We start from the raw sequence: 24,554 nt of genomic DNA, 5'->3' as shown, positions 1-24,554 counted from the left end.
TGTCAGCCTTATTAGATAGTTGAACAGAGACTACAAGATTTATAAAGCATGACGTTTACTATCTGACCCCTTACAGAGAATGTTTACTGACTCCTGCTATATACAATAGGGACAGTTTTGTTTACAATTTCCTCCCATTACTTTCACACCATTATCAAATGACTCACTTTTCTCTGAGTACACAAGTCCTTGTCAGGCTCTTTTCTCCACCTAAAGTGTTGTTTTTCCTTTTGCTCATATCTAAAATCTATCTTCTCTTCAAGATATGATTCAATTGAAGTATTTAGTTCCAAAGTCTTGTCCAACTCTTTGCGACCCTATGGACTGTAACCCACTAGGCTCCTCTGTCCATGGGATTTCCCAGGCAAGAATATTGGAGTGGGTTGCCATTTTCTTCTCCAGGGGATATTCCCCACCCAGGGATCAAACCCACATCTCCTGCTTGGCAAGCAGATTCTTTACCACTGAGCCATCAGGAAAGCCCCATGATTCCATTAACCCTTCCTTTATGAAGCTCCACAATTACAAAAAAAAAAAAAAAAGCAATATTACCTAGATACATGTCTCTTATACTCCCGTACTGCTGCTGCTGCTGCTAAGTCACTTCAGTCGTGTCCGACTCTGTGCGACCCCATAAACGGCAGCCCACCAGGCTCCCCCGTCCCTGGGATTCTCCAGGCAAGAACACTGGAGTGGGTTGCCATTTCCTTCTCCAATGCATGAAAGTGAAAAGTGAAAGTGAAGTTGCTCAGTCATGTCCGACTCTTAGCGACGCCATGGACTGCGGCCCACCAGGCTCCTCCGTCCATGGGATTTGCCAGGCAAGAGTGCTGGAGTGGGGTGCCATGGCCTTCTCTGATCACATAGTTGGTTCTCCCTGAAACCAGCCCACATTCTTGGGTGGAGTCCAAAAGTCACCTCATTATCATAATAAAAGATCTCATCACTCTCAAAGACTCCTTATCGCCCTCATCACTAGAAATTCCTAAGGTTTTAGAAGCTGTGGGCCAGAAATGAGAATGAAGACCAAATATATATTACAAATCACAATATCCCAGATATCATCCTCACTTGCCTATTCAAGAATATCACTCTGACAATCATTTCCCTCTCTTGTGTGTGTTAATTGCTCAGCTGTATCCAAGTCTTTGGGACTCTATGTACTATAGCCTGCCAGGCTCCTCTGTCCATGGACTTCTCCAGGCAAGAATACTGGAGTGGATAGCCATTCCCTCCTCAGGGGATCTTCCTGACCCAGGGATTGAACGCGGGTCTCCTGCCTTGCAGGGAAATTCTTTACCATCTGAGCCACCAGGGAAGCCCTATTTAAGAGTGTCCCTCTGACAATTGTCCCCCTCTCTTCCATAATCAGTTTCTACAGCAGCATACAAATGTGCTGTTATTTCCCTCACTTTCTACCATCTATTATCACCTTTTGGAGCAATATTCTTCAAAACATTGTCTGCACCAGCAATTTAGAATCCTTTCCCTTTCCCTGATGCCCATTTCATGTAGGCTTCTGCCTCTATTACTCCCTTTAAGTGCTCTTTTCAGTGTCACCCATGACCTTCATGTTGCTAAGCACACTGGTAAGCACTCAGTCTGTGTTTTCCTTGACCTGTCAGCACATCTGACAGGCTCTTCATTTCCTTTTCCTGAATGTACTTTTCTCACTTGACTTCTGGAACATCACCCTTCTTAAAGTTGCAACCTTGTCCTTCTTACCTGTTTTCTTTTTCCTGTATCATTTAGCCACTCTTTAATGAAATATATAATCCATTTACTTATATGTACTATATATAGTCCATCTTTCTTCCTGAAACCAAGGTGCTTCTGTGTTCACTGATTTGCTTTGTGAACAGGAATGCCTTGGTCATACCGAAACGTCCAGCAAGTAGTAAGTACTCAATAAATGCATACTAAATGGTTAAGGACAGCCATGTAATCTTACATTTTTTATATTCCACGTAAGCATTCAACCTTGGTCTGCCCTCGGTTTTAGTTTTTTTTGAGTGATTAGCTGAATATGTGTACCAAATAAACCAATACTTATAGCCCTTCTTTTCTTGCAGAGTCTATTTAAGTTTATTTTAAATGTGTGACTAGGCAGGTAAATAATTAAACAGAATAAAGCAAAAGAAAACAGCAGTACGCTAGATTGTTTTTCCTCACTGGGAAAAACTACTATTGGTATAGAATAGGGGCTTCCCAGGTGGTGGTGGTGCTGCTGCTGCTGCTAAGTCGCTCAGTCGTGTCTGACTCTGTGCAGCCCCAGAGATGGCAGCCCACCAGGCTCCGCCGTCCCTGGGATCCTCCAGGCAAGAACACTGGAGTGGGTTGCTATTTCCTTCTCCAATCTAGCTGGTGCTAGTGGTAGAGAAACCACTTGCCAATGCAGGAGACTTAAGAAACATGGGTTCAGTCCCTGGGTTGGGAAGACCCCCTGGAGGGATGGCAACCCACTCTAGTATTCTTGCCTAGAGAATCCCACGGACAGAGGAGCCTGGCAGGCTATAGCCCGTAGGGTCACTAAGAGTCAGACACAACTGAAGCAACTTAGCACGCAGAATATTTACAATTGTTTTCACAAGTCACTCCAGAATTAAAGCTACTGGAGCCACCCCGTTGTGCGGATTGTCCACTTTTCACAATGTCTAACTCTTAGGCAGTGACATAGACAGTATTGCTGCCATAAGTTCAGGGAGTGCCCCGCAGTAAGACCCTGTCTCAGGAGTCCAAAAAAAATCAGCTTAAACTCTGATAGCTCTTTGAGAGTAGGGCTTGGATTTAGTCTTTTTTATTCTTGGATCTAAGTATACAGGTGAATGGACACTTCAAAGATGCTGATTGTTAGGGCCTTTCATGACCATATGCAAAGTGTGTGCCAGGATTAAACACTGCTTCCATAGTTCTCCACAAATATAACTTTATAAGGAAGTGGACAGTTTATTTCATCACTACGCTTCTAGTCTCAGAAAGTAATTAACTGATTTCAGCCTCTTTTATCTAACAGGTACTTTGTAGGGGTCAATGAGATGATGTTTGTGAAAGGACTTGAGTTCTGTTTCACATCACAACACTTTTGAACATGTTTGTTTTTTTATTGAAGTACAGTTAATTTACAACATCTTGTTAATTCTGCTTACAGCAAAGTGATTCAGTTACACACACACACACATGTATATAAATAAACATATGTGTTCTTTTTTATATTCTTTTGCATTATGGTTTACCTGAAGATATTGAATATAGTTCTCTGTGCTCTACAGTAGGACCTTGATGTTTACCCATTCTGTGTATACTATTTTGCATCTATTAATTCCAAACTCCCAGTCCATCCCTCGCTCACCTCCCTTTCCCTTGGCAACCACAAATGAAAGACCTGTTTGTACACTATCAGAGAGCAGTGACTTTTTATGATTCACATGTGATGGATCAGCTGCTTTCTATAGTAAGGACCTCCACTTCTCAACCGGAGTTTATTATTTCTTGCATCTCTCTTCTACCTGTGCAACCTGGATTGTGAGGTAGAATTTTGATAGCCACATGTATGACATTTATCTGAAGCAAGTCACTTAACCTCTCAGAACCTCAACTTCTTCACTGCAGAAGAAGAGTTATATCTCTCATATAAATATATTGCCAGGATTGAATATGATAATGTATATGAAATAATTTTGTAGACTTAAAAGCACTTGGTAAACAATTCCTACTCTAATTAGTATTGCCATCATGAGTGATAATTATATTAAATGTTAACACTGAGTCTTACTCAAAGAGAAAGTTACAGAGTATTTTACCTTTTTGGATCTTTACTCTCCTGGATTACACACACTCACATTCTTAGTAAAGTTATTGATCCACAGAAGTATGGAATGTTGAAACTTCCAAAGCTGTTATGAAAATCTGTCTGTCAGCCAGAAAACCAGGTCAGTTCTTTTACCAAATTAACAAAGCTGTAAAAATATCCTCAGTTAACACTGGTTTTTATTATCATTATTTGTTAGAAGTCTTTGAGGTCATTTCCTACTTATTCTACCATACTTGGCATGGAGCATTCTGACTAAAGCTGTTAGTTTTCCTTGACTTACACCAGCTGCTGGTAGGTGGGCAGGACAGTGAAAGTCTGACTGGTAAGATTTTAACATCCTGCGTGTGTGGAGACTCACTGATGCAAAAGCCCAGGATTGAAATACTCATTGCTTACTCAAGCAGCTTCATGAGGCCTCATTAACAATTGTATCACCCTTTGTACTGCTTGGTCCCAGCTCAGGAAATCCTGTTTCTTGAACAATGTGGAGTGGGGGGATCCTACAACTAAAAAGGAAGTAGGGAATTTAAAAGAGTTTGAATGAAATGGTAAAGATAATTTTAAAGTTTTGCAAATAATTTGGAGCAGTGAGATAACATAGACAAAGAGAATGATTAAGATGAGAGTAACAGGTTGCTTTAATTAAACTGATTAATGGGTGGCTTAGATTACGTGTAATAGGAAGATTAGACTTAATACTTTGTTGAGGAATAGATGGCATTTTTATTGGAAATACACTTACACTCTCTTTTTTAATACTTAGTTAAATTCTGGTTTTTCTTTTAAAGAGTTATACATCATATATTATAAGGTAATCATTTTTACATTTCAAAAACATCTGAAAATAAAATAATTATTTCAGTCTACAAAACTTAATTGCAGTGAATACTTACGTTGAGAGACATGGCAGATTTTGGTTTTTGAAGGGGAAGTCAACAAATACACACTATTTTAGAATGATGGCCAAAATAGTTGTTTAAATTTTATATATTTTGGTTTTAATTTTTTTTAATAAAATGGAATTGGATATGGGAATGTGTAATCTTCATATACTTAATCACTTTGAATTAAAGAAAACAGGATTTTGTTACTTATGAAATTCTCAAATGATGTTTCAGTTAACAGTGATATAAAGACTGAAGACATCTATTCAATGTCTATAGAAGTAGCTACTTCTGTTGTAAATTATATTAATAGTCAGTAGTTTATATGCATTAAGGTATTTGGCTGTCAGCTTTTCATTAATATGTCTTTGGAATTCAGTCAATTCAAGAACCTAATATAGTGGAAAGGACTTGGGCTTTGTAATCAGACAAACCTGGTCTCAAATCATGGCTGTCTTGTACTTCCTGTGGGGCCTGGGCGGCTCACCCAAAAGTTGCTAATCCTCCATCATAGGATTGTTCTATGTAAATAACTAACAGAGTGACTGAAAAAGTTGGTGCTCAATAACTGTTAATTCTCTTCCCTTTCTTTCCCCCTACTAGTCCACTTGTGTTTTTAATGGATCCTCTTTACTCTGGGTTGTATTGTAGGAAGTATTCTGGATGGATGGCTGCTGGAAACCCATTGCCATAGCCAGCTCTTCTTCGATACTGAAAGATTTACTCTGGCATTGAGTAATGAGAATTTTGGTAAGAAAAACTAGATGAAGATAGTATATGGACTTTTCTTAAAAGGTCAATTGTGTCTCAGATACTTCATAATAATTTATATGGCTCTTCTCTGGAGATTTTGGGATATCACAGATGTCTGTTGACATATGGGTTATTCTTATTTTGAAAATAAATAACCTAGGTTTTTAAAGTCTATTAACACCTTGATGTGCTCTTCATGTTGTTTTTCACTTATCTCACTCTATTTTGTTCCTTAAATGTCTAATCAATAAGCTGTGTAGTCTTTGAAAACAAGGTCTAGCTGTTATTCATTCTTTCAGTGTGAATAACATGGAGCACAGATTCTTAGAAGTTAAGTCAACACTGCTCTTTGGGGACTTCCCTGGTGGTTCAGTGGTTAAGACTCTGCCTTTCAATGCAGGGGGCTGTGGGTTTGATCCTTGGTTAGGGGGCTGAGATCCCATGGCCAAAAAATAGAAAAAGCATTGCTCTCTGAAACTATAAAGATTTTGACCACATGAAAGAGGCAGGCAGAAATATCAAAACTCCAGGAAGTTCTGAGATAAGTAATCTTCCTAAATCACCCAGAAAATGTATTATATATCAAATCTTAAGATAGCATAGAGTATCTTTGGTTGGTTCCATTTCTATTCAGTTTTTCTCCAATGATATTAATATGTAATTAATTTTCATATTGTTATGTGGAATTATTATATAACTAGCAAACCTATATTAGTAATTCATATAACTAACATGAAATATGTTGGACAATTAAAAAGGAAGAAAGAAAAAAAGAAATAAGGATGAGAAGGAAGTTAAGGATAATAGAAACAAATTATATTACCATATAGGTAAATTAGTAAATAACCATATTTTCTATGCATCATTATTATTGAAATGCATCTGGAGAAATATGTATTAAAGAACTATGCATGTAGGAGACAAAGTTGAAGGTAGGGGAGAAAGCAAAAAAGATACATTCTAATTTCATTAATTCCAATAAGGAATTCTGAAAGTTTGATATATTTACATTTTGGAACCTAAAAATATGATAAGGTATCATTTTGAATCTCATTTTTTCACTGAGAAGTTTAACCACTTTGTCTATGATTTTATTTTTCAGAAACCATATTTGAGAAGTACTTCCATCCAGTGCTACTTGTGTTTACTTCTGAACAGTCATTTTTTAACAGAGGCTGGCATTCATGTCTTCATTTTGGGGTAATTTTATTTTTCAGCATAGAATCATCATGTTAATAACCAGGATCATTGTTCTTCAATATCTTCTCTATTAAATTGGTTTGTGTTCATTGCTTAAATCTTTAGGTTCTCAGTATGTGGGGTGTGATAGCAGATTATGGCGATTCAGAGGAGGTTTGGTAAACATCCTACAGAGAATTTCTATATTCTTATAAAATTCCAAATGAGTATTACATCCTGCAAATAAATTGGACTTCTTGGTTTCTGACTAAACTTGGAAGGAAACTCTTTATTAACATCCTATGTGATTTTGACACCAGTAAGAAAATAGATATTGAGGGCTTACCCATGTTACTTTTTTGTTTTATCTGCTGCTGCTGCTAAGTCACTTCAGTCGTGTCCGACTCTGTGCGACCCCATAGATGGCAGCCCACCAGGCTCCCCCGTCCCTGGGATTCTCCAGGCAAGAACACTGGAGTGGGTTGCCATTTCCTTCTCCAATGCATGAAAGTGAAAAGTGAAAGTGAAGTTGCTCAGTCCTGTCTGACTCTCAGCGACCCCATGGACTGCAGCCCACCAGGCTCCTCCATCCATGGGATTTTCCAGGCAAGAGTACTGGAGTGGGGTGCCATCACCTTCTCTGTTTTATCTACCCCTGGCATTGACTCTTCCTATCCTTTGAGCCCTATCTTAGTTCAGTTTGAAACACTTGTTTCTTCATTTAGGCCTTTTGATTTTCCTCCTAATAAACATTCATATTTTGCCATGCCTATTAATTTTTTCCTTCTCTGTTAGAAGCAACTAATATACTGCACTCACCCAACTTGTAGTTTTGCGATCTGACTTGCAGTTCAGTTTTATTCTGCCAATGCCTTCATGTTATGGGGAACCATAGGTTTGTGCAGGTAACTCCTCCTCTCAAAAACAGAATAGTTTTGGCTTGCATGCTTCTGTTCTGGATCCATCAGGGAGCAACTATTTTTCCAGAAGCTCTAAGAATTATTCTTCAGTTACTTGGTCAGTGTGTGTATCTTTTGTCCTGATATTAAATTTCCATTTTACAAAACTAAGTAAGTTGTATGATCTAGTTTTGTGACTAGGCCCGAGTCCATAATGTTTATGGAGAAAGCTGCTATAAGGTGCATGTAAGGGGCATATATTTACTGTCAAAATCCTTACATGAAAAAGGTGATTGCTTATTTAATGACTTTACCCTCTTAGACTTAAAAGTCTGATGGGACTTCTACTTAAAGGAAAGTAAAATTTATTCAAAAACATATTCTGGGCACTGCCACATATCAAGCAATGTTTTTCTTTCAATGTGATAAATTGCACCAGCTTATCTATAAATTTGGAGAAGGCGATGGCAACCCACTCCAGCACTCTTGCCTGGAAAATCCCATGGACGGAGGAGTCTGGTAGGCTGCAGTCCATGGGGTCTCGAAGAGTCAGACACGACTGAGCGGCTTCACTTTCACTTTTCACTTTCATGCATTGGAGAAGGAAATGGCAACCCACTCCAGTGTTCTTGCCTGGAGAATCCCAGGGACAGGGGAGCCTGGTGGGCTGCCGTCTATGGGGTCGCACAGAGTTGGACACGACTGAAGTGACTTAGTAGTAGTAGTAGTATGTATAAATTATCCCTCTGAATTAGATTTTTCTGTAATCCAGGTTGGTCATCAAGCTAGCGTAAAGCACCAAAATTGTTCTATATGTTCGGTGTTTATATTCATCTACGAGGCACAAAGGCAAAGATAGCAGTCATTTTTTCACTTGTTGGAATAAAAAGGTCTTGATTGCTCTTTTGCCAGTAGTATTCATCAAGACAGTATTATGTTCATTCAAAATGCTTTGCTCTTTGGTTTTGCTTTCAGCTGTATCAGTGCAGGTCTTCCCAAAACAGAAGCAAACTGGCAGTATGTAATAAATGATTTGAAAACAATTGAGCATCTTATTCAAGTAAGTACTCATTTTTCCATAAACTATTTTGTATAATTGCTATGGAGTCTGTTACGCCTGTGTTTTGCTGTCAGTCCTAATGAAATCTCACATAAAACAATAATGTTTCGGTAGAATTGTATGCCTCATAGAACCTCCAATGAAATCTTTTATTTAGCATTTTCAGATAGCAATTACCTTTAAACCTCAATTTATGAGTGGCCTAGCATGAAGAGTTCTTTGTGACCACAGGCCAGAGAGACTCCCTTTTCCTGTTAGATATATACCTGATATATCCTCCAGATAGAAAACAGACTGGAGAGACTTGTTAGCAGAAAAGCCAGGTGGCTTGGTGACCCTTGTAGGGGAAATAGGCTGACCCAGGGAAGGACTCTCTGTGCCATGGGCTAGAAAACCCCCTCTGGAGACACTGGTTGTTCTGGCAGAACTTGTAGAGGAGAGAAATAGGGGCTGTATTGTTGTGCAGGCAACACAAAAGGACCAGTGAGCGTCTCAGGGGCAACAGGTGTACCAAACCTTCCAAATTTGCCCCACAAAGCTTCTGAAAACTAAACCATCATTGGAATCACAGCATACAAACTTAGGGCAGCACCTCTGTGCTGAGCCTACACAGAGTGGCTGCACGCTAAACTCCAAGACTTACGTAGGACCAGGGTCTCCTTACATAATATCCTAAATACCAGGATATATGGAAAACTCAGTTTTCAAACCAAAAAGCAGGAAAATCACAACTTGAATGAGAAGAGCGTCTGAAACAGACTCTGAAACTGAGATGGATTAGATGTTGGAATTATTTGACAAGAATTTCAAAGCAGCCATCGGGAAGATATACCAGCAAGCAACTGTGGATATCCTTGGAACAACTGAAAATAAAACAGAAAACAACTCAGAAAGTCTTAGCGAAGAAATACAATATGTAAAAACACAGCAAATGGAAATTACAGAACTAAAAAATACAATAGCTGAGATATAAAACAGACTGAAGAGGCTCATTAGCAGAATGAATATGACAGAGGAAAGACAGTCAACTCGAGGGTGGAATAGAGAGAAAACAGATTAGAAAAAAGTAAATAAAGCCTCAGGGATTTTGGGGACAATAAAAGAGCCAGTCTTCCTGGCATTATCATCCTAGAAGGAGAGGAGAAAAAGAATACTAACAAAAAGACATAGATCAGCCAAATCGTTGACAAAATACAAACTTATTTTGTGCTGTCTACAAGGAAATGGGTAGGTTGAAATTAAGACAGGGAAAAGAATATGTCATGCTGTAGTAGACTGAATAGTGTCCACCCCGAAATTCACATTCACCTAGACCTCAGAAGTCTTTGCAAGTATACTCAGTTAGGGTGAGATTACAGTGAGGTGAGGTGGGCCCTAAATCCTTGACTATTGTCCTTATAAGAAGAGAACAGGATACATAGACACAGGGAAGAAGGCCCTGTGAGAACAGGCAGCCACAAGCCAAAGAAGATTGGAATGACTGGCACGATGTGGCAAGGGCTGGGGAGCCAGGAGTGACAGTTCTCTAGTACCTGCACAGGGAACAGGCTCAGTGGAATCCCTGGCTTTGAACTGTAGGAGTATGAATTGTTAGTTGAAGGCCCTCACTTTGTGGTACCTTGCTACAGCAGCTCTAGGAAACTGAGGCACACACACACAGTCATACACACAATAATTTTAAAAATCAGAAATGGCTATATTCATATCAGAGAATGCAAACAACAGCAGATAAAATTACTAGAGTCAGGAGAGACAGTATACCTTGGTAAAAAAGATTAATCACCAGGAAAACATAATGATCTTAAATGTGTACCCACCAAACAGCAGAGCCTCAAAATGGAAGAAGCAAAAACAAATAATAGATCCAAAAGGAGAAGCAGATGAGTCCGTAAATATAGTTGATTTTAGCACTTCTTCAGTGACAAACAGAACTACTAGACAGAAAATCAGAAAGGATATAGAAGAACTGGATAGCACAGTCTACCAAGAGTATCCAATGTCATGGATAGAACACTTCACAGAACAGCAGCTAATAAACATTCTTCTCAGGCACCACTCACCAAGACTGGACGTATCCTGAGCCATAAAATAAACCTGAACACATTTATCAGGACTGAAATCATGCAGTATATGTTGTCCAACCACAGTGAACTCAAGTAGAAGTTGATTACATAAATACAACAGGAAAATCTCTTGGAAATTAAATTATACACTTAGAAATATTGCATGGGTCAAAGAACAAGTCTCAAAGGATATAAAGTATAGAACTGAATGAAGACAAAAATGCACCATAAGAAGATCTGTGGGATTTAGCTAAAGCATTACTGAATGGAAAACTGATAAAATTAAATGATTACGTTAGAAAAGAGGAAAGATCTCAGATCACCAATCTAAATTAGTGCCTCAAGAAACTGGGGAAAGAAGAGCAAAATCAATCTAATCCATGCAGAAGGAAGGAAGTAATAAAGACAAAAACAAAAAGTAATGAAATTCAAGTTAGGAAAGCAATAGAGAAAAATCAACTAAATATAAAGCTCATTACTTGTGGAAAAAATCAATAAAATTGATAAACCTTTAGAAATCCTGACAAAGATAAGAGATGATAGATACCATTAGTATCAGGACTGAAACTGGGGTCTTACTACAGAACCTACAAACATTAAAAGGATACCAAAGAAAAACCATGAGCAACTTGATTCTCATAAATTTGATAATTTAGAGGAAATGGACAATTTTCTCACAAACCACAACCTATCGAAATGTAGCCAAGATGAAATAGATAATGTGAACTCTCCTATAACTACAAAATACTTTGAATTCACCATATACAAGCTCCCCAAATAGAATCTCCAGATCAGCTGGTTTCAGTGGAGATCCACACACAACTGTGTAAAAATAGTGAATGGGGTAAACAAACTGTAGTTCATCCATACATGCAACGTTACTCAGTAGATAAAAAGAAATGAGCCACTTAGCCATGAAAAGGTAAAGAGGATCCCTAAAACCCATTTGCTAAGTGTAAGAAGCCAATCAAAATAGGCCATATACTGTGTATGATTCCACCTATGTGACATTCTGGAAAAGGTTGGATACGATAAAATCATCAATGATTACCAGTGGTTAGGAAAAAGGGACAGATGAGAGACTGGAGAACAGGTGATTTTTAGGGCAGTGGAACTATTTTGTATGTAACAATAATGATCAATGCATGTCATTACACATTTTCAATAACTATAGGTGTACAATACCAACAGTGAACCCTATGTAATCTCTGGACTTTAGCTGAAAATGTATCAATATTGAATCACCAGGTGTAATAGATGTACCATCCTAATATAAGGTATTAATAATAGGGGGAACTTGGGAAGGGGCCTGGGGCCATATGGGAACTTTTCTGGTCATGTCCTGCAAACCTACAACTGCTTAAAAAATAAAGTCTATTAACTTTTTCAATAGCCAGTTTCAAAAGGTTACCTACTGTATGATTCCATTTATATAATATTCTTGAAATGATATCATAGGAATGAAGAGCAGAGAAATGGTTGACTGTATATAGAAGGATGGTGGGCGGAATATGAATGTTTTGGGAGAAAGGTGATTTTAGCTATAAAAGAGTAACGGAATCTTTCCTATGGTAATGGATTGTTCTGTATCTAAAATATGGTAGTGGTTACATGAATTTACACATCTGATAAAATTGTAAAGAACTATACACATACACACAAAAACTGGTAAAATCTGAACAAAGTGGGTAGACTGTATCCATGCCAATCTCCTCATTACGATATTGTGCCATGTTATGCAGGGCAAAATGTGGTCTACAGGAAAAGGAAATGGCAAACCACTTCACTATTCTTGCTTTGAGAACCCCATGAATGGTACAAAAAGGCAAAAAGATAGTACACTGAAAGATGAATTCCCCAGGTCAGTAGGTTCCCAATTAGCTACTGGAAATCAGTGGAGAAATAACTCCAGAAAGAATGAAGAGATGGATCCAAAGAGAAAACAGCACCCAGTTGTGAATGTGACTGGTGATGGAAGTAAAGTCTGATGCTTTAGTAAAGAACAGTATTGCACAGGAACCTGAAATGTTAGGTCCATGAATCAAGGCAAATTGGAAGTGGTCAAACAAGGAGATGGCAAGAGAGAACATCTATATTTTAGGAACCAATGGACTAAAATGGATGGGAATGGGTGAATTTAACTCAGATGACCATTATATCTACTACTATGGGCAAGAATCCCTTAAAAGAAATGGAGTAGCCATCATAGTCAACAAAAGAGTCTGAAATGCAGTGCTTGGATGCAATCTCAAAAACGACAGAATGATCTCTGTTCATTTCCAAGGCAAACCACTCAGTATCATAGTAATCCAAGTCTATACCCCGACCAGTAATGCTGAAGAAGCTGAAGTTGAACAGTTCTATGAAGACCTACAAGACCTTCTAGAGCTAACACTCAAAAAAGATGTCCTTTTCTTTATAGGGGACTGAAATGCAAAAGTAGGAAGTCAACAGATTCCTGGGGTAACAGGCAATTTGGCCTTGGAATACAAAATGAAGCAGGTCAGAGGCTAACAGAGTTTGCCAAGAGAATGCACAGGTCATAGCAAACACCCTCTTCCAAGAACACAAGACTACACATGGACATCTACATATGGTCAATATCAAAATCAGATTGATTATATTCTTTACAGCCAAAGATGGAGAAGCTCTATACAGTCAGCAAAAGCAAGACCAGGAGGTGACTGTGGCTAAGATCATGAACTCCTTATTGCCAAATTCAGACTCAAATTGAAGAAAGTAGGGGAAACCACTAGACCATTCAGGTATGACCTAAATCAAATCCCTTACAATTTTACAGTGGAAGTGAGAAATAGATTTAAGGGCCTAGATCTGATAGATAGAGTGCCTGATGAACTATGGAATGAGGTTCATGACATTGTACAGGAGACAGGGATCAAGACCATCCCCAAGAAAAAGAAATGAAAAAAGGCAAAATGGTTGTCTGAAGAGGTCTTACAAATAGCTGAGAAAGGAAGAGAAGGTAAAGGCAAAGGAGAAAAGGAAAGATAGAAGCATCTGAATGCAGAGTTCCAAAGAATAACAAGGAGAGATAAGAAAGCCTTCCTCAGTGGTCATTGAAAAGAAATAGAGGAAAACAATAGAATGGGAAAGACTAGAGATCTCTTCAAGAAAACTAGGATACCAAGGGAACATTTCATGCAGAGATGAGCACAATAAAGGACACAAATGATCTGGACCTAGCAGAAGCAGAAGATATTAAGAAGAGGGGGCAAGAATATACAGAAGAACTATACAAAAAAGATCTTCATGACCCAGATAATCACGATGGTGTGATCACTCACCTAGAGCCAGACATCCGGGAATGTGAAATCAAGTGGGCCTTAGGAAGCATCACTAGAAACAAAGCTAGTGGAGGTGATGGAATTCCAGTTGAGCTATTCCAAATCCTAAAAGATGATGCTGTGAAAATGCTACACTCAATATGCCAGCAAATTTGGAAAACTCAGCAGTGGTCACAAGACTGAAAAAGGTCAGTTTTCATTCCAATCCCAAAGAAAGGCAATGCCAAAGAATGCTCAAACTGCTTCACAATTGCACTCATCTCACATGCTAGCAAAACAATGCTCAAAATTCTCCAAGCCAGGCTTCAGCAGTATGTGTACTGTGAACTTTCAGAAGTTCAAGCTGGATTTAGAAAAGGCAGAGGAACTAGCGATCAAATTGCCAACATCTATTGGATGATTGAAGAAGCACTAGAGTTCCAGAAAAACATCTACTTCTGCTTTATTGACTACGCCAAAGCCTTTGACTGTGTGGATCACAACAAACTATGGGAAATTCTGAAAGAGATGGGAATACCAGACCACCTGACCTGCCTCCTGAGAAATCTGTATGCAGGCTTAAAGCACCAGTTAGAACTGGGCATGGAACAACAGACTGGTTCCAAATCGGGAAAGGAGTATGTCAAGGCTGTATATTGTCACCCTGCTTATTTAATTTATATCTAGAGTACATCATGTGAAATTCTGGGCTGGATGAAGCACAGGCTGGAATCAAGATTGCCGGGAGAAATATCAATAACCTCAGATATGCAGATGACACCACCCTTATGGCAGAAAGCGAAGAACTGAAGAGCCTCTTGATGAAAGTAAAAGAGGAGAGTGGAAAAAGTTGGCTTCAAAACCGAAGCTCAGAAAACTAAGATCATGGCATCTGGTCCCATCACTTCATGGCAAATAGGTGGGAAAATTAGGGAAACAGTGACAGACACTATTTTGGGGGGCTCCAGAATCACTGCAGATGGTGACTGCAGTCATGAATCAAAAGACGGTTGCTCCTTGGAATAAAAACTATGACCAACCTAGACAGCATATTAAAAAGCAGAGACATTACTTTGCCAACAAAAGTCCATCTAGTCAAAGTATGGTTTTTCCAATAGTCACGTATGGACGTGAGAATTGGACTATAAAGAAAACTGAGCACTAAAGAATTGATGCTTTTGAACTGTGGTGTTGGACAAGACTCTTGAGAGTCCCTTGGACTGCAAGGAGATCCAACCAGTCCATCCTAAAGGAAATTAGACCTGAATTTTCATTGTAAGGACTGATGTTGAAGCTGGAACTCCAATACTTTGGCCACCTGATGTGAAGAACTGACTCATTTAAAAAGACCTGATGCTGGGAAAGATTGAAGGTGGGAGGAGAAGGGGACGACAGAGGATGAGATGGTTAGATGGCATCACTGACTTGATGGACATGAGTTTGAGTAAGCTCTGGGAGTTGGTGATGGACAGGGAGGCCTGGCGTGCTGCAGTCCATGGGGTCGCAAAGAGTCGGACGTGACTGAGCGACTGCAGTGAACTGCTGATGCACGACATTGTCACTGGGGGAAGTGGTGAAGGGGCACACAGGATCTTGCTGTATTGTTCTTATAACTTCACATGAATAAAATTATCTCAAAATAAAGACTTTAATTTAGAAAGTTTAATTTAATGTTTTCAGTAGGTTGTTCCCATTATATCTAAAGCAGGGAATAGTTTCTCATATTGCTTCTGTTTCTTTTCAGTCTATACATATGGATGCCACTTTATATACTGAAAGTGATGCTCATGTGAGTATATTTTGTTTTCAACATTGCTGTCTTTTCCAATGTTCAAAGGCTTGGAAATATATTTTTATAAATTTACTGAAACATGTATAGTTTTAAAATCTAATGTTCGGATGTTCATATGATCAATGAATTTTATATGCAATTGTTGAAATTATAGCACGGTAGGGAGAAAGAGCTACATAGATACTATTTACATTGTAGCATCCTTGTCAAATCAAGACATAAAAAAGCCTTTTTCTATCAATGTCAAACAAAACATAGTACATATTTCTATGATGCAAGTAAAACACAATGCAATTGATTCAAGAATCAAGTTAGTCAATTTAACAATATCCAACATATCAATTTTATCCAGTGCTATCACTTTTAATCATATTTTTTACAAATTGTTTAAGTATATTCCTGTTCTACATTTTGCCTGAATCACTACAGTTGTCAGAAAAGGATTCTGATTGGTTATTCTTTATGTGAGAAAAGAAACTAACACAACCCATAAAATCTATCAGAATTCAAAAATGATCTTAAATCGCTTCATTAATATGCTGACATTGCTTAAGGCATATAGAATTTCTGTTGAGTTGCTGGTCCATTCTCTCTTAATTGGTTACTAAAACCAAGACACAAATCCCTGACATCTTCTCTTCATGGAAAACAAACTCTGTGTTGTGTGTATTCACAACAGTGAGTCTTCTATTATTCCTTAATTAGAACTTCTCCGAAATAGAAGGTTTACCCTACCGAGACTTCTTAAGCATTAGAAAGAAGCCACAGCCAGAAATTAGGTGGGGAGGGGAAACAGGTATCTATCAATCACTTGGATATAGTACTGCTGCACTAGAATAGTCTCCTTTTTTGGCTTCAACATGTTTTCCATTTTTCTTTGCATTTTCTTCAAAGTAGAAAGCAGTCAATTAACCACCAACACTCAGAATCCTGAGATTGCTGTTTTTGTAAGAAGATAACCTTGCTGCTCCTGGGGTTGTAGCTCGCAAGAAGCTGAGACCGAAATTTAGATTTAAACCCTGACTCAGCCACTTTCTAGCTTTGTTGCCTTGGAAGACACTAAATACTTCTGAACCTCAGTTTTATTATTTATATTTTAGTTGTTATTTATTTTATTGACATGCTGACAGTATTTACCCTTTCAATCCAGAGCAGCGGCTGTGGGAGGATAAGGAGTATTTCCAGGGCCAGCTAGGTGGCTGTGTCCTTTCCTTCCTTCCTTCCTTCCTTCCCTCCTTCATTCATTCAGTAAGCACTTGCCAAGTGCCTGCAGAGCTCCAGGCACTACGCATGGCATTGAGAACAAGAAATCAGACAGTCTCTATCAAATCCCCCACACGCTGGTTAAATACTTCGGTTTGAAGTTTAGGTTTTTGTTAATCATCTTGGGAAATGTATTTTTATGGGACCTGAAAAGTACCTTTCTGATTTGGCCAGCCTGTACATAGGCCATACTCCTGCTTTGATTTTTCTAAGAAATTTCTTGGAATCATGTGTGCCACTGGAACTTGCAAGAATAGGATGATTAGCAGCTACCAATATTTATAATGTTAACAATGCAGTCTGATTCTAAAAAATTCTTCCATATGCACCATCTATATTCATGTTTTGAGAGTTCCAGGTCAATATTATCACCCCTTTAGACAGAGGAAATGTGCTTAGTGGGGAAAAGTGGTGTATTATTTCTACATTTTCTAGTTTTATGTTCTTTCTTCTGCACAGCATCCCCATCTTTCCTGACTGTTTTTTGTTCTCAGTTTGTTTTGGTTTTGATTTCAAAGCCAAAAGAGAAAAATAAGTGAAGCTGTTTCCTATGTAAAACGTCTTAGGAGTATTGTGTTTTTTTATAAAATAGTTGGATTGACTTTTTACAAAATCAGAATTGCATCTGTGTGAAACTGAAATAATGGGAAAATAATTGTTTTCAAAAATGATTCTTTGTAATTCTGTTTTAGCCCAATTGCAAAGTAACAGCGATGCAGTGCTTTCTCCTGGAGTTACGAGTTATTTTACACGAGTCCAAAAATGCCACCATTTATGAAATAATAGAAAATCTTACCATGCTAGCAAACAGCAATTTATCTTCTATTGAGGTGAGTTATCCAGTAGTTGTCCAGAGTTGCATCAGATGCTCTTGGATTGACTGGGGGAAATCATTAGCTGGATGGGAATGGACAAGGAGACCCTTGGAGGGAGCACTTGGGAAAAGGAGTTAATTCCAGCAGAATGGCTGCCAGAAGCTTCACCATCACTCCTGTGCACACAATCCTAAGCATTTTATTGATTTATTCATTCAACACACATTTCCTACAGCTCCACAGTGTGCCTCAGTGCACACAGGGCTGTGTGTGTGTGTGTGTTTGTGTGTGTGTGTGTGTCCGTGTGTGTGTCCATGTGTGTGTGTTAGTCACTCTGTCCTGTACAACTGTTTGCGACCCTGTGGACTATAACCCACCAGGCTCCTCTGTCCATGGAGTTCTGCAGGCAAGAATACTGGAGTGGATTGCCATTTCCTTCTCCAGGGGATCTTCCCAACCCAGGGATCAAACCTGGATGTCCTGCATGCAGGCAGATTCTTTATGTCTGAGCCAACAGGGAAGATTCTTCATGTCTGATGCCCAATTGTTGAGCACCCATAGAGTAATATTTGGGTTATTACTCTGTGCCAGATACTGTTCTTCCAGGGTCAGATGGTAACTCGTTGAATTCCTGCAGTCAGTCTGTGAGATATGGTTATCATTGTTTCTATTTGAGGTTTAAGAAATTGGGGCTCTGGGAGCTTGCATCTCTTTCTCCAATTCATGCAGTTAATAAAACGAGGAGCCAGGAATCCCCGAGCAATTTCTCTCCAGAGTCTACCTTCTTATCTACTCAAAGGATAAATGTTGCAGAAAGATAATAATAAAAATCTGAATACTTGGAGTATAAGGTATACTCCTAGGTAGCAAGAGCAGTATAGGGCTCCTGGAGAGCAAATGCCAGGGACCCCTATGCTAGGCTGGAGCATCAGCTCTGCAAGGCCCTGAAGTACAGACGATCATGGATTGTATGGCAAAACACTAGTGGCCAAAGGAAAGTGGACTGAAGAAGTTTCATAAACAAACAAAGCCATCATTATAATTTGTTCACTTAACAAATACGCTTTGGGACCCATTGTAGGCCCTCAAGATAGCAGAAGTTAAAACAAACATACTCTTCCTGCTCTTACAGAAGGAGGAAACACGTAGTAATCAATAAGCAAATAAATAGTAGGTCAAGTGTTTATTAATAACTGTAGTGGCCACAAAAGAGGCAGGTCAGGGGAAAGTTATGATCAACCTAGGTAGCATATTCAAAAGCAAAGACATTACTTTGCCAACAAAGTTTCATCTAGTCAAGGCTGTGGCTTTTCCTGTGGTCATGTATGGATGTGAGAGTTGGACTGTGAAGAAGGCTGAGCACCGAAGAATTGATGCTTTTGAACTGTAGTGTTGGAGAAGACTCTTGAGAGTCCCTTGGACTGCAAGGAGATCCAACCAGTCCATTCTGAAGGAGATCAGCCCTGGGATTCCTTTGGAAGGAATGATGCTAAAGCTGAAACTCTAGTACTTTGGCCACCTCATGCGAAGAGTTGACTCATTGGAAAAGACTCTGATGCTGGGAGGGATTGGGGGCAGGAGGAGAAGGGGATGACAGAGGATGAGATGGCTGGATGGCATCACCGACTCGATGGATGTGGGTTTGGGTGAACTCCGGGAGTTGGTGATGGACAGGGAGGCCTGGCATGCTGCGATTCATGGGGTCGCAAAGAGTCAGACATGACTGAGCGACTGAACTGAACTGAAGGGGACTGAGGCTCTAGAGAAGGTTTGCTTACATAACTGACAATTGGCAAAAACATGAGAGAGAATGAGCTTCAAGGATGCCATGGGGAAGTATGTTCAGTCAGAGGCAACTGAAAGAGCAGAGACCCTGAGCTAGTGTGGCTGGACACCGTTGATTTTCCCTAAAGTATCAAGCTACTTTAGGTCTTTATTTCAATGTCACCATCTCACAGCAATGTCACTTCTTCACAACTGCAATCCCGCCCCCACCTCAACATGCCTTACCCACTTCTCTATATGTCCCACCATCTTAAATACTATATATTTTGCTTGCTGGATATTGTCTGATTTTTCCTAGTAGAATTTCAGCTTCAGAGGGGCAGGTGTTTTGTTTCCATTTTTTTGCTGTTTGTTTTTAGTGCTGTATCCCAACTCCTAGAACAATGCTTGACATGTACTAGAATTCTCATCTATTTCTGAAATGAATATATTAATGTTTAAAATACTCTTGTGATATGTTATCTCTCTGTTATTGGTTGAAATGCTGGGCCATGCAACAGATAATTCATAGCAAATGTCAATGGGGAACTCTTTAATGTGCATTTTTATAGTCCCCCTCATCATGACAGTGTGGCCTGAATGCACAGTCAGAAGACCTGGACGTGGAGAATTTTACTGATTATGTCAACTAAATGAGTCATTTACTATCTCTGCCTTCCTATCTGACATGATTACTTTCAGAATCAAATAGGACAGCATTATATGGAATATGACAGCACCTGGCAGAGGGTATGTGCTTGATAAACGTTGGTGAATTTGAATTTTAAATGCCTAATGGATGGAAAAATCTCATTTTGATTTTTCCTGAAACAGCTTTCACAGTTCAGATGATCCCTGGAAAGTTCGTTTTGTAGATTGCTACACTTGTAGAAACTGTGTTTACAGTACAGTAATTTATGGTATTCATCAAAATAGTTCAAATTAGCCAATAATAATTGGGCAAATATCATGTGCCAGGCCATTTGCGAAGCAACAATACATAGCCTTGACTTCCTGGAAGAGCCTAGAGCAAACAGTGGTCTGAGAAGCATAAAGCTCCTTAATATCAGCCTAACACATGATGTGATATGAGAGCGAGCCTAAATACGGAGTTCTTAGAATGAAGAGATGGGACGTTTAGTCCAGCCTCGGGAGTTCCCGGGTTCAGAAAAGCCTTCCCAGTGGAGACAGCACCTGAGTGATCTTAAGTGTGAGTGGTTGTAGCTAAAATAGAAGTGTGGAAGGAAGAGAGAAAAGCAAAGACAGCAAAAGACCTAATAGGTTCATGTATGTGTGGGACCAAAAGGCATGAGGCCAGTGTTCCTAGGGCTGAATCTTTGAGCCGTGGAAAAAGTGAAAGAAGTAGATAAGGAACAGCTCAAGGAGAGCCGGCATGCCATGCAGGGGGCCAGGGACTTCATGCTGCAGTAGATGACCAGAAACTACTGAAGGCCTCTAAGCAAGACATTTGTGGTTCAGTAGATCTTTTTTCAATTATATTTTTCACTGTCCTTAATTCACTCTAGGAAAAAATCAGTCCTTATCAAATCTCTCCAGTTCTCTTTTGCCTTAATTCTTCCTAATATGGTAATTAATCTGCCAAGTATTTTATGTCTGGACACCTCACCATGTGGTTCAAAAGATATGATATTCACAGGAAAGGCGTATTTTAGATTTTCCAATCTAATCCTTTCTTTTTATTTGCAGAATAAAACAGAATTGGGATGCAAAGAATGTGAGGAACTGGAGGAAAAAAGTATCAAAGAATTTTTGAAGAGTTTTGTACATATTGTGCAAATGTTCATCAACACTTCTTGATTGCAGCTGATCCTTTTCCGCATTTCTATTATTAACAAACATCTTTCCGAGGCTTAGAGGCAACAAAGCACTCAGCATTTCAAATGTGCTGCCAAAACAAATTCTCCTGGCAAGACGACGCTCAGGATCTTGGTTGGGATGGATTCATAAAGATAAAAGTCAAAACATGTCACCGAGACCACGTTGTCTGCCAAGGATGGACTTATTTTGTTCATTTATTTTTAATTTATTATTGAAATTGTACATATCTGTAGCATAATGTAAAATGTTGAATAAAATTATGTACATATTTTATCCTTTGAAATTGCACTGATATTTTACATCTTATAAGAAAACAGAGGGTGTTTGGTTCAAGGGTGAGAGTCAAATTATTAAACAATCTGTACCACTTGGTACTATGGCTATAGACATAGAGGATGCCCCAACCAATTGGAAATTGACTACCAACCTTCATTTACTTCTTCTGCAGCTGTGGCACTTGGAAGGAGAATTGACTACCAACAAGAAAGGAGGAACTAGGTAGAAACCAATCATTTCATTATTGATATATAAAGCCCTTCGTCTTGCTATTGTTGTTGTTTAGTCACAAAGTCATGTCCAGCATTTTGTGACCCCATAGTCTTTAGCCCTAGAACATGGCATCCAGTCCCATCACTTCATGGTAAATAGAAGGGGAAAAAGTATAAGTAGTGACAGATTTTATATTCTTGGACTCCAAAATCACTCCAGACAGTGACTGCAGCCATGAAATTAGAAGACGCTTGCTCCTTGGAAGAAAAACTATGACAAACCTAGACAGTGTATTAAAAAGCAGAGACATTACTTTGCCAACAAAGGTCCATAGAGTCAAAGCTATGGTTTTTCCAGTAGTCATGTATGGATGTGAGAGTTGGACCATAAAGAAGTCTAATTGGCAAAGAATTGATGCTTTCAAACTGTTGTGATAGAGAAAACTCTTGAGAGTGCTTTTAACAGCAAGGAGATCAAACCAGTTAATCCTACAGGAAATGAACCCTGAATATTCATTGGAAGGACTGATGCTGAAGCTGAAGCTCCAATACTTTGGCCACCTGATGCAAAGAGCTAACTCATTGGAAAAGACCTTGATGCTGGGAAGGATTGAAGGCAAGAGAAGAAGAGGGCAGCAGGGGACGAGATGGTCAGATAGCATCACCAACTAAATGGACATGAATTTGAGCAAACTTCAGGAGATGGTGATGGACAAGGAAGCCTAGCATGCTGCAATTCATGGGGTTGCAAAGAGTCAGAGACATGACTTAGCGACTGAACAACAACAGACTGTAGCCTGCCAGTTTCCTCTGTCCAGGGGATTTTCCTGGCAAGAATACTGGAGTAGGCTGCCAATTCCTTCTCTAGGGGATCTTCCTGACCCAGGGGTTGAACCTGCATCTGCTGCACTGCAGGTGGATTCTTTACCACTGCTGCTGCTGCTAAGTTGCTTCAGTCGTGTCTGACTCTGTGGGACCCCATAGACGGCAGCCCACCAGACTCCCCCGTCCCTGGGATTCTCCAGGCAAGAACACTGGAGTGGGTTGCCATTTCCTTCTCCAATGCATGAAAGTGAAAAGTGAAAGTGAATTCACTCAGTCATGTTCGACTCTTAGCGACCCCATAGACTGCAGCCTACCAGGCTCCTCTGTCCATGGGATTTTCCAGGCAGGAGTACTGGAGTGGGGTGCCATTGCCTTCTCCGCTTTACCACTGAGCCACCAGTAAAGCTCTTATTATGAGAGAGAGTTTGCAAGTGCCTGGCATGGAATATGCACCAGTCCGTCTATAATAAACCTTTACTGTGTCTACAATAAACCTTTACTGATAGGTGAAATTGTGTATCAAAGCTAATGGTTGCAACAATGTTTATATTTCATTCTTCCCTCATGTACAAGTATTTTACTTTCCTACATTGTTTTTGTCATGTTTGTGTAATAAAAAGCTGCTGATGAGAGCTAACATGATGTGGCATGAAATAATTGTTTCTATTATTTTTAGTATACTGTCTAAAATTTTCAAACTCTCTTGAAGCTGAACTGACTGAAATGAAATATGCTCATCGCATCACGGATGTCTTGCCCCTAGTTCACTTCTGGCAGACTTTACTGAGAGATCAAAGAGTAGGAATTTATCTCAAGAATTTGATTTCTTTTCATGTCACAGTGCAAACCATTTCTCTATTGAATCATTCTTTAGTAGTCCAGTGCCCCATCCCTGCTCATGTATCTCATTCTTTCAGTCAATGTATGCTTAATATTTTCTTTCAAGATAGTTTTGGAGAAATCTGTATTCCATTTGACCTTCAAAGAGTCATGTATTGGCTCTTAGTCTGTCCCTTGACCTCAATCCAGACAAATAATATTTGGCAGCCATTGAGCTTGTGGCTTTTTTTTTTTTTTTTTAGTTTCATCTGAAAAGGAATTTTTTTTGGACAGGAAAATTGTTTTATTTATTGTATCAAAGGTATTAAGCAGACATTTTAAAAGTTTAAATACAGATGTTTGGATATTCATTAAAGATCAAATTATTTAATATGTTAAGAAAATTTTACCATGTTCATTAAACCCAATTGAAAGAAAGAAAGTTGAAAGTGAAGTCGCTCAGTCGTGTCCCACTCTTTGCGACCCCGTGGACTATAGCCCACCAGACACCTCCGTCCATGGGATTCTCCAGGCAAGAGTACTGAAGTGGGTTACTATTTCCTTCTCCAGAGGATCTTCCTCACCCAGGGATTGAATCAGGTCTCCTGCATTAGAGGCAGATGCTTTAACCTCTGAGCCACCAGGGAAGCTGGGTATTAAACCCAATACATTATAGGAATTCTGTTTTTAGTTGAGTCTCTGTAGAAGTGTCTAAAACATGATAGTATATTTCTCTGAGATGAAACTATTCTAGATGGAATGATGGCATTTGTAAAACAGAGCCGTGATCATGCCTTCACCTTTTTATTTTGGGTCTTTTGTATCTCCATACAGGTTTTAAGATTTTTATTTTGGGTCTTGCGGTACATTTTGGTCTGTGACTTGGATAAAGATAGAAGGTACGTGTTTATCAAATCTGTGGAATATGCAATGAAGATTTACAGTTCCCTCAGGCTAGAAGGGAGTGCCAGTGTAACAAGATGAAAATGAATAAGGATATACAAAGAGTTCTGTAC

General features: G+C 39.2%; 1 protein-coding gene across 4 annotated transcripts in view; it reads left to right on the top strand.

The window, feature by feature from the left end:
• The window catches only part of IL15 (interleukin 15), a 95,506-nt gene extending 72,150 nt beyond the window's left edge, over window positions 1-23,356 (top strand). For 2 of the 4 annotated variants that reach the window (XM_061384117.1, XM_061384118.1), the window contains 6 exons: window positions 5,347-5,445; window positions 6,551-6,648; window positions 8,502-8,586; window positions 15,678-15,722; window positions 17,681-17,818; window positions 21,275-23,356. In XM_061384117.1, the coding sequence (XP_061240101.1) occupies window positions 5,434-5,445; window positions 6,551-6,648; window positions 8,502-8,586; window positions 15,678-15,722; window positions 17,681-17,818; window positions 21,275-21,385 (489 nt within the window). In that variant the 5' untranslated portion in view covers window positions 5,347-5,433 and the 3' untranslated portion in view covers window positions 21,386-23,356. Of the gene's footprint in view, window positions 1-5,346; window positions 5,446-6,550; window positions 6,649-8,501; window positions 8,587-15,677; window positions 15,723-17,680; window positions 17,819-21,274 lie in introns of those variants that run through there. The other 2 variants (XR_009730270.1, XR_009730269.1) reach the window with 2 other exon arrangements.
• The last annotated feature ends 1,198 nt before the right edge of the window (window positions 23,357-24,554 follow it).

Source organism: Bos javanicus, chromosome 17, assembly GCF_032452875.1.
Source record: "Bos javanicus breed banteng chromosome 17, ARS-OSU_banteng_1.0, whole genome shotgun sequence".
NCBI lineage: Eukaryota > Metazoa > Chordata > Mammalia > Artiodactyla > Bovidae > Bos > Bos javanicus.
Note: the sequence above shows the minus strand (reverse complement) of the source record. Positions and strands in the feature narration are given on the sequence as shown.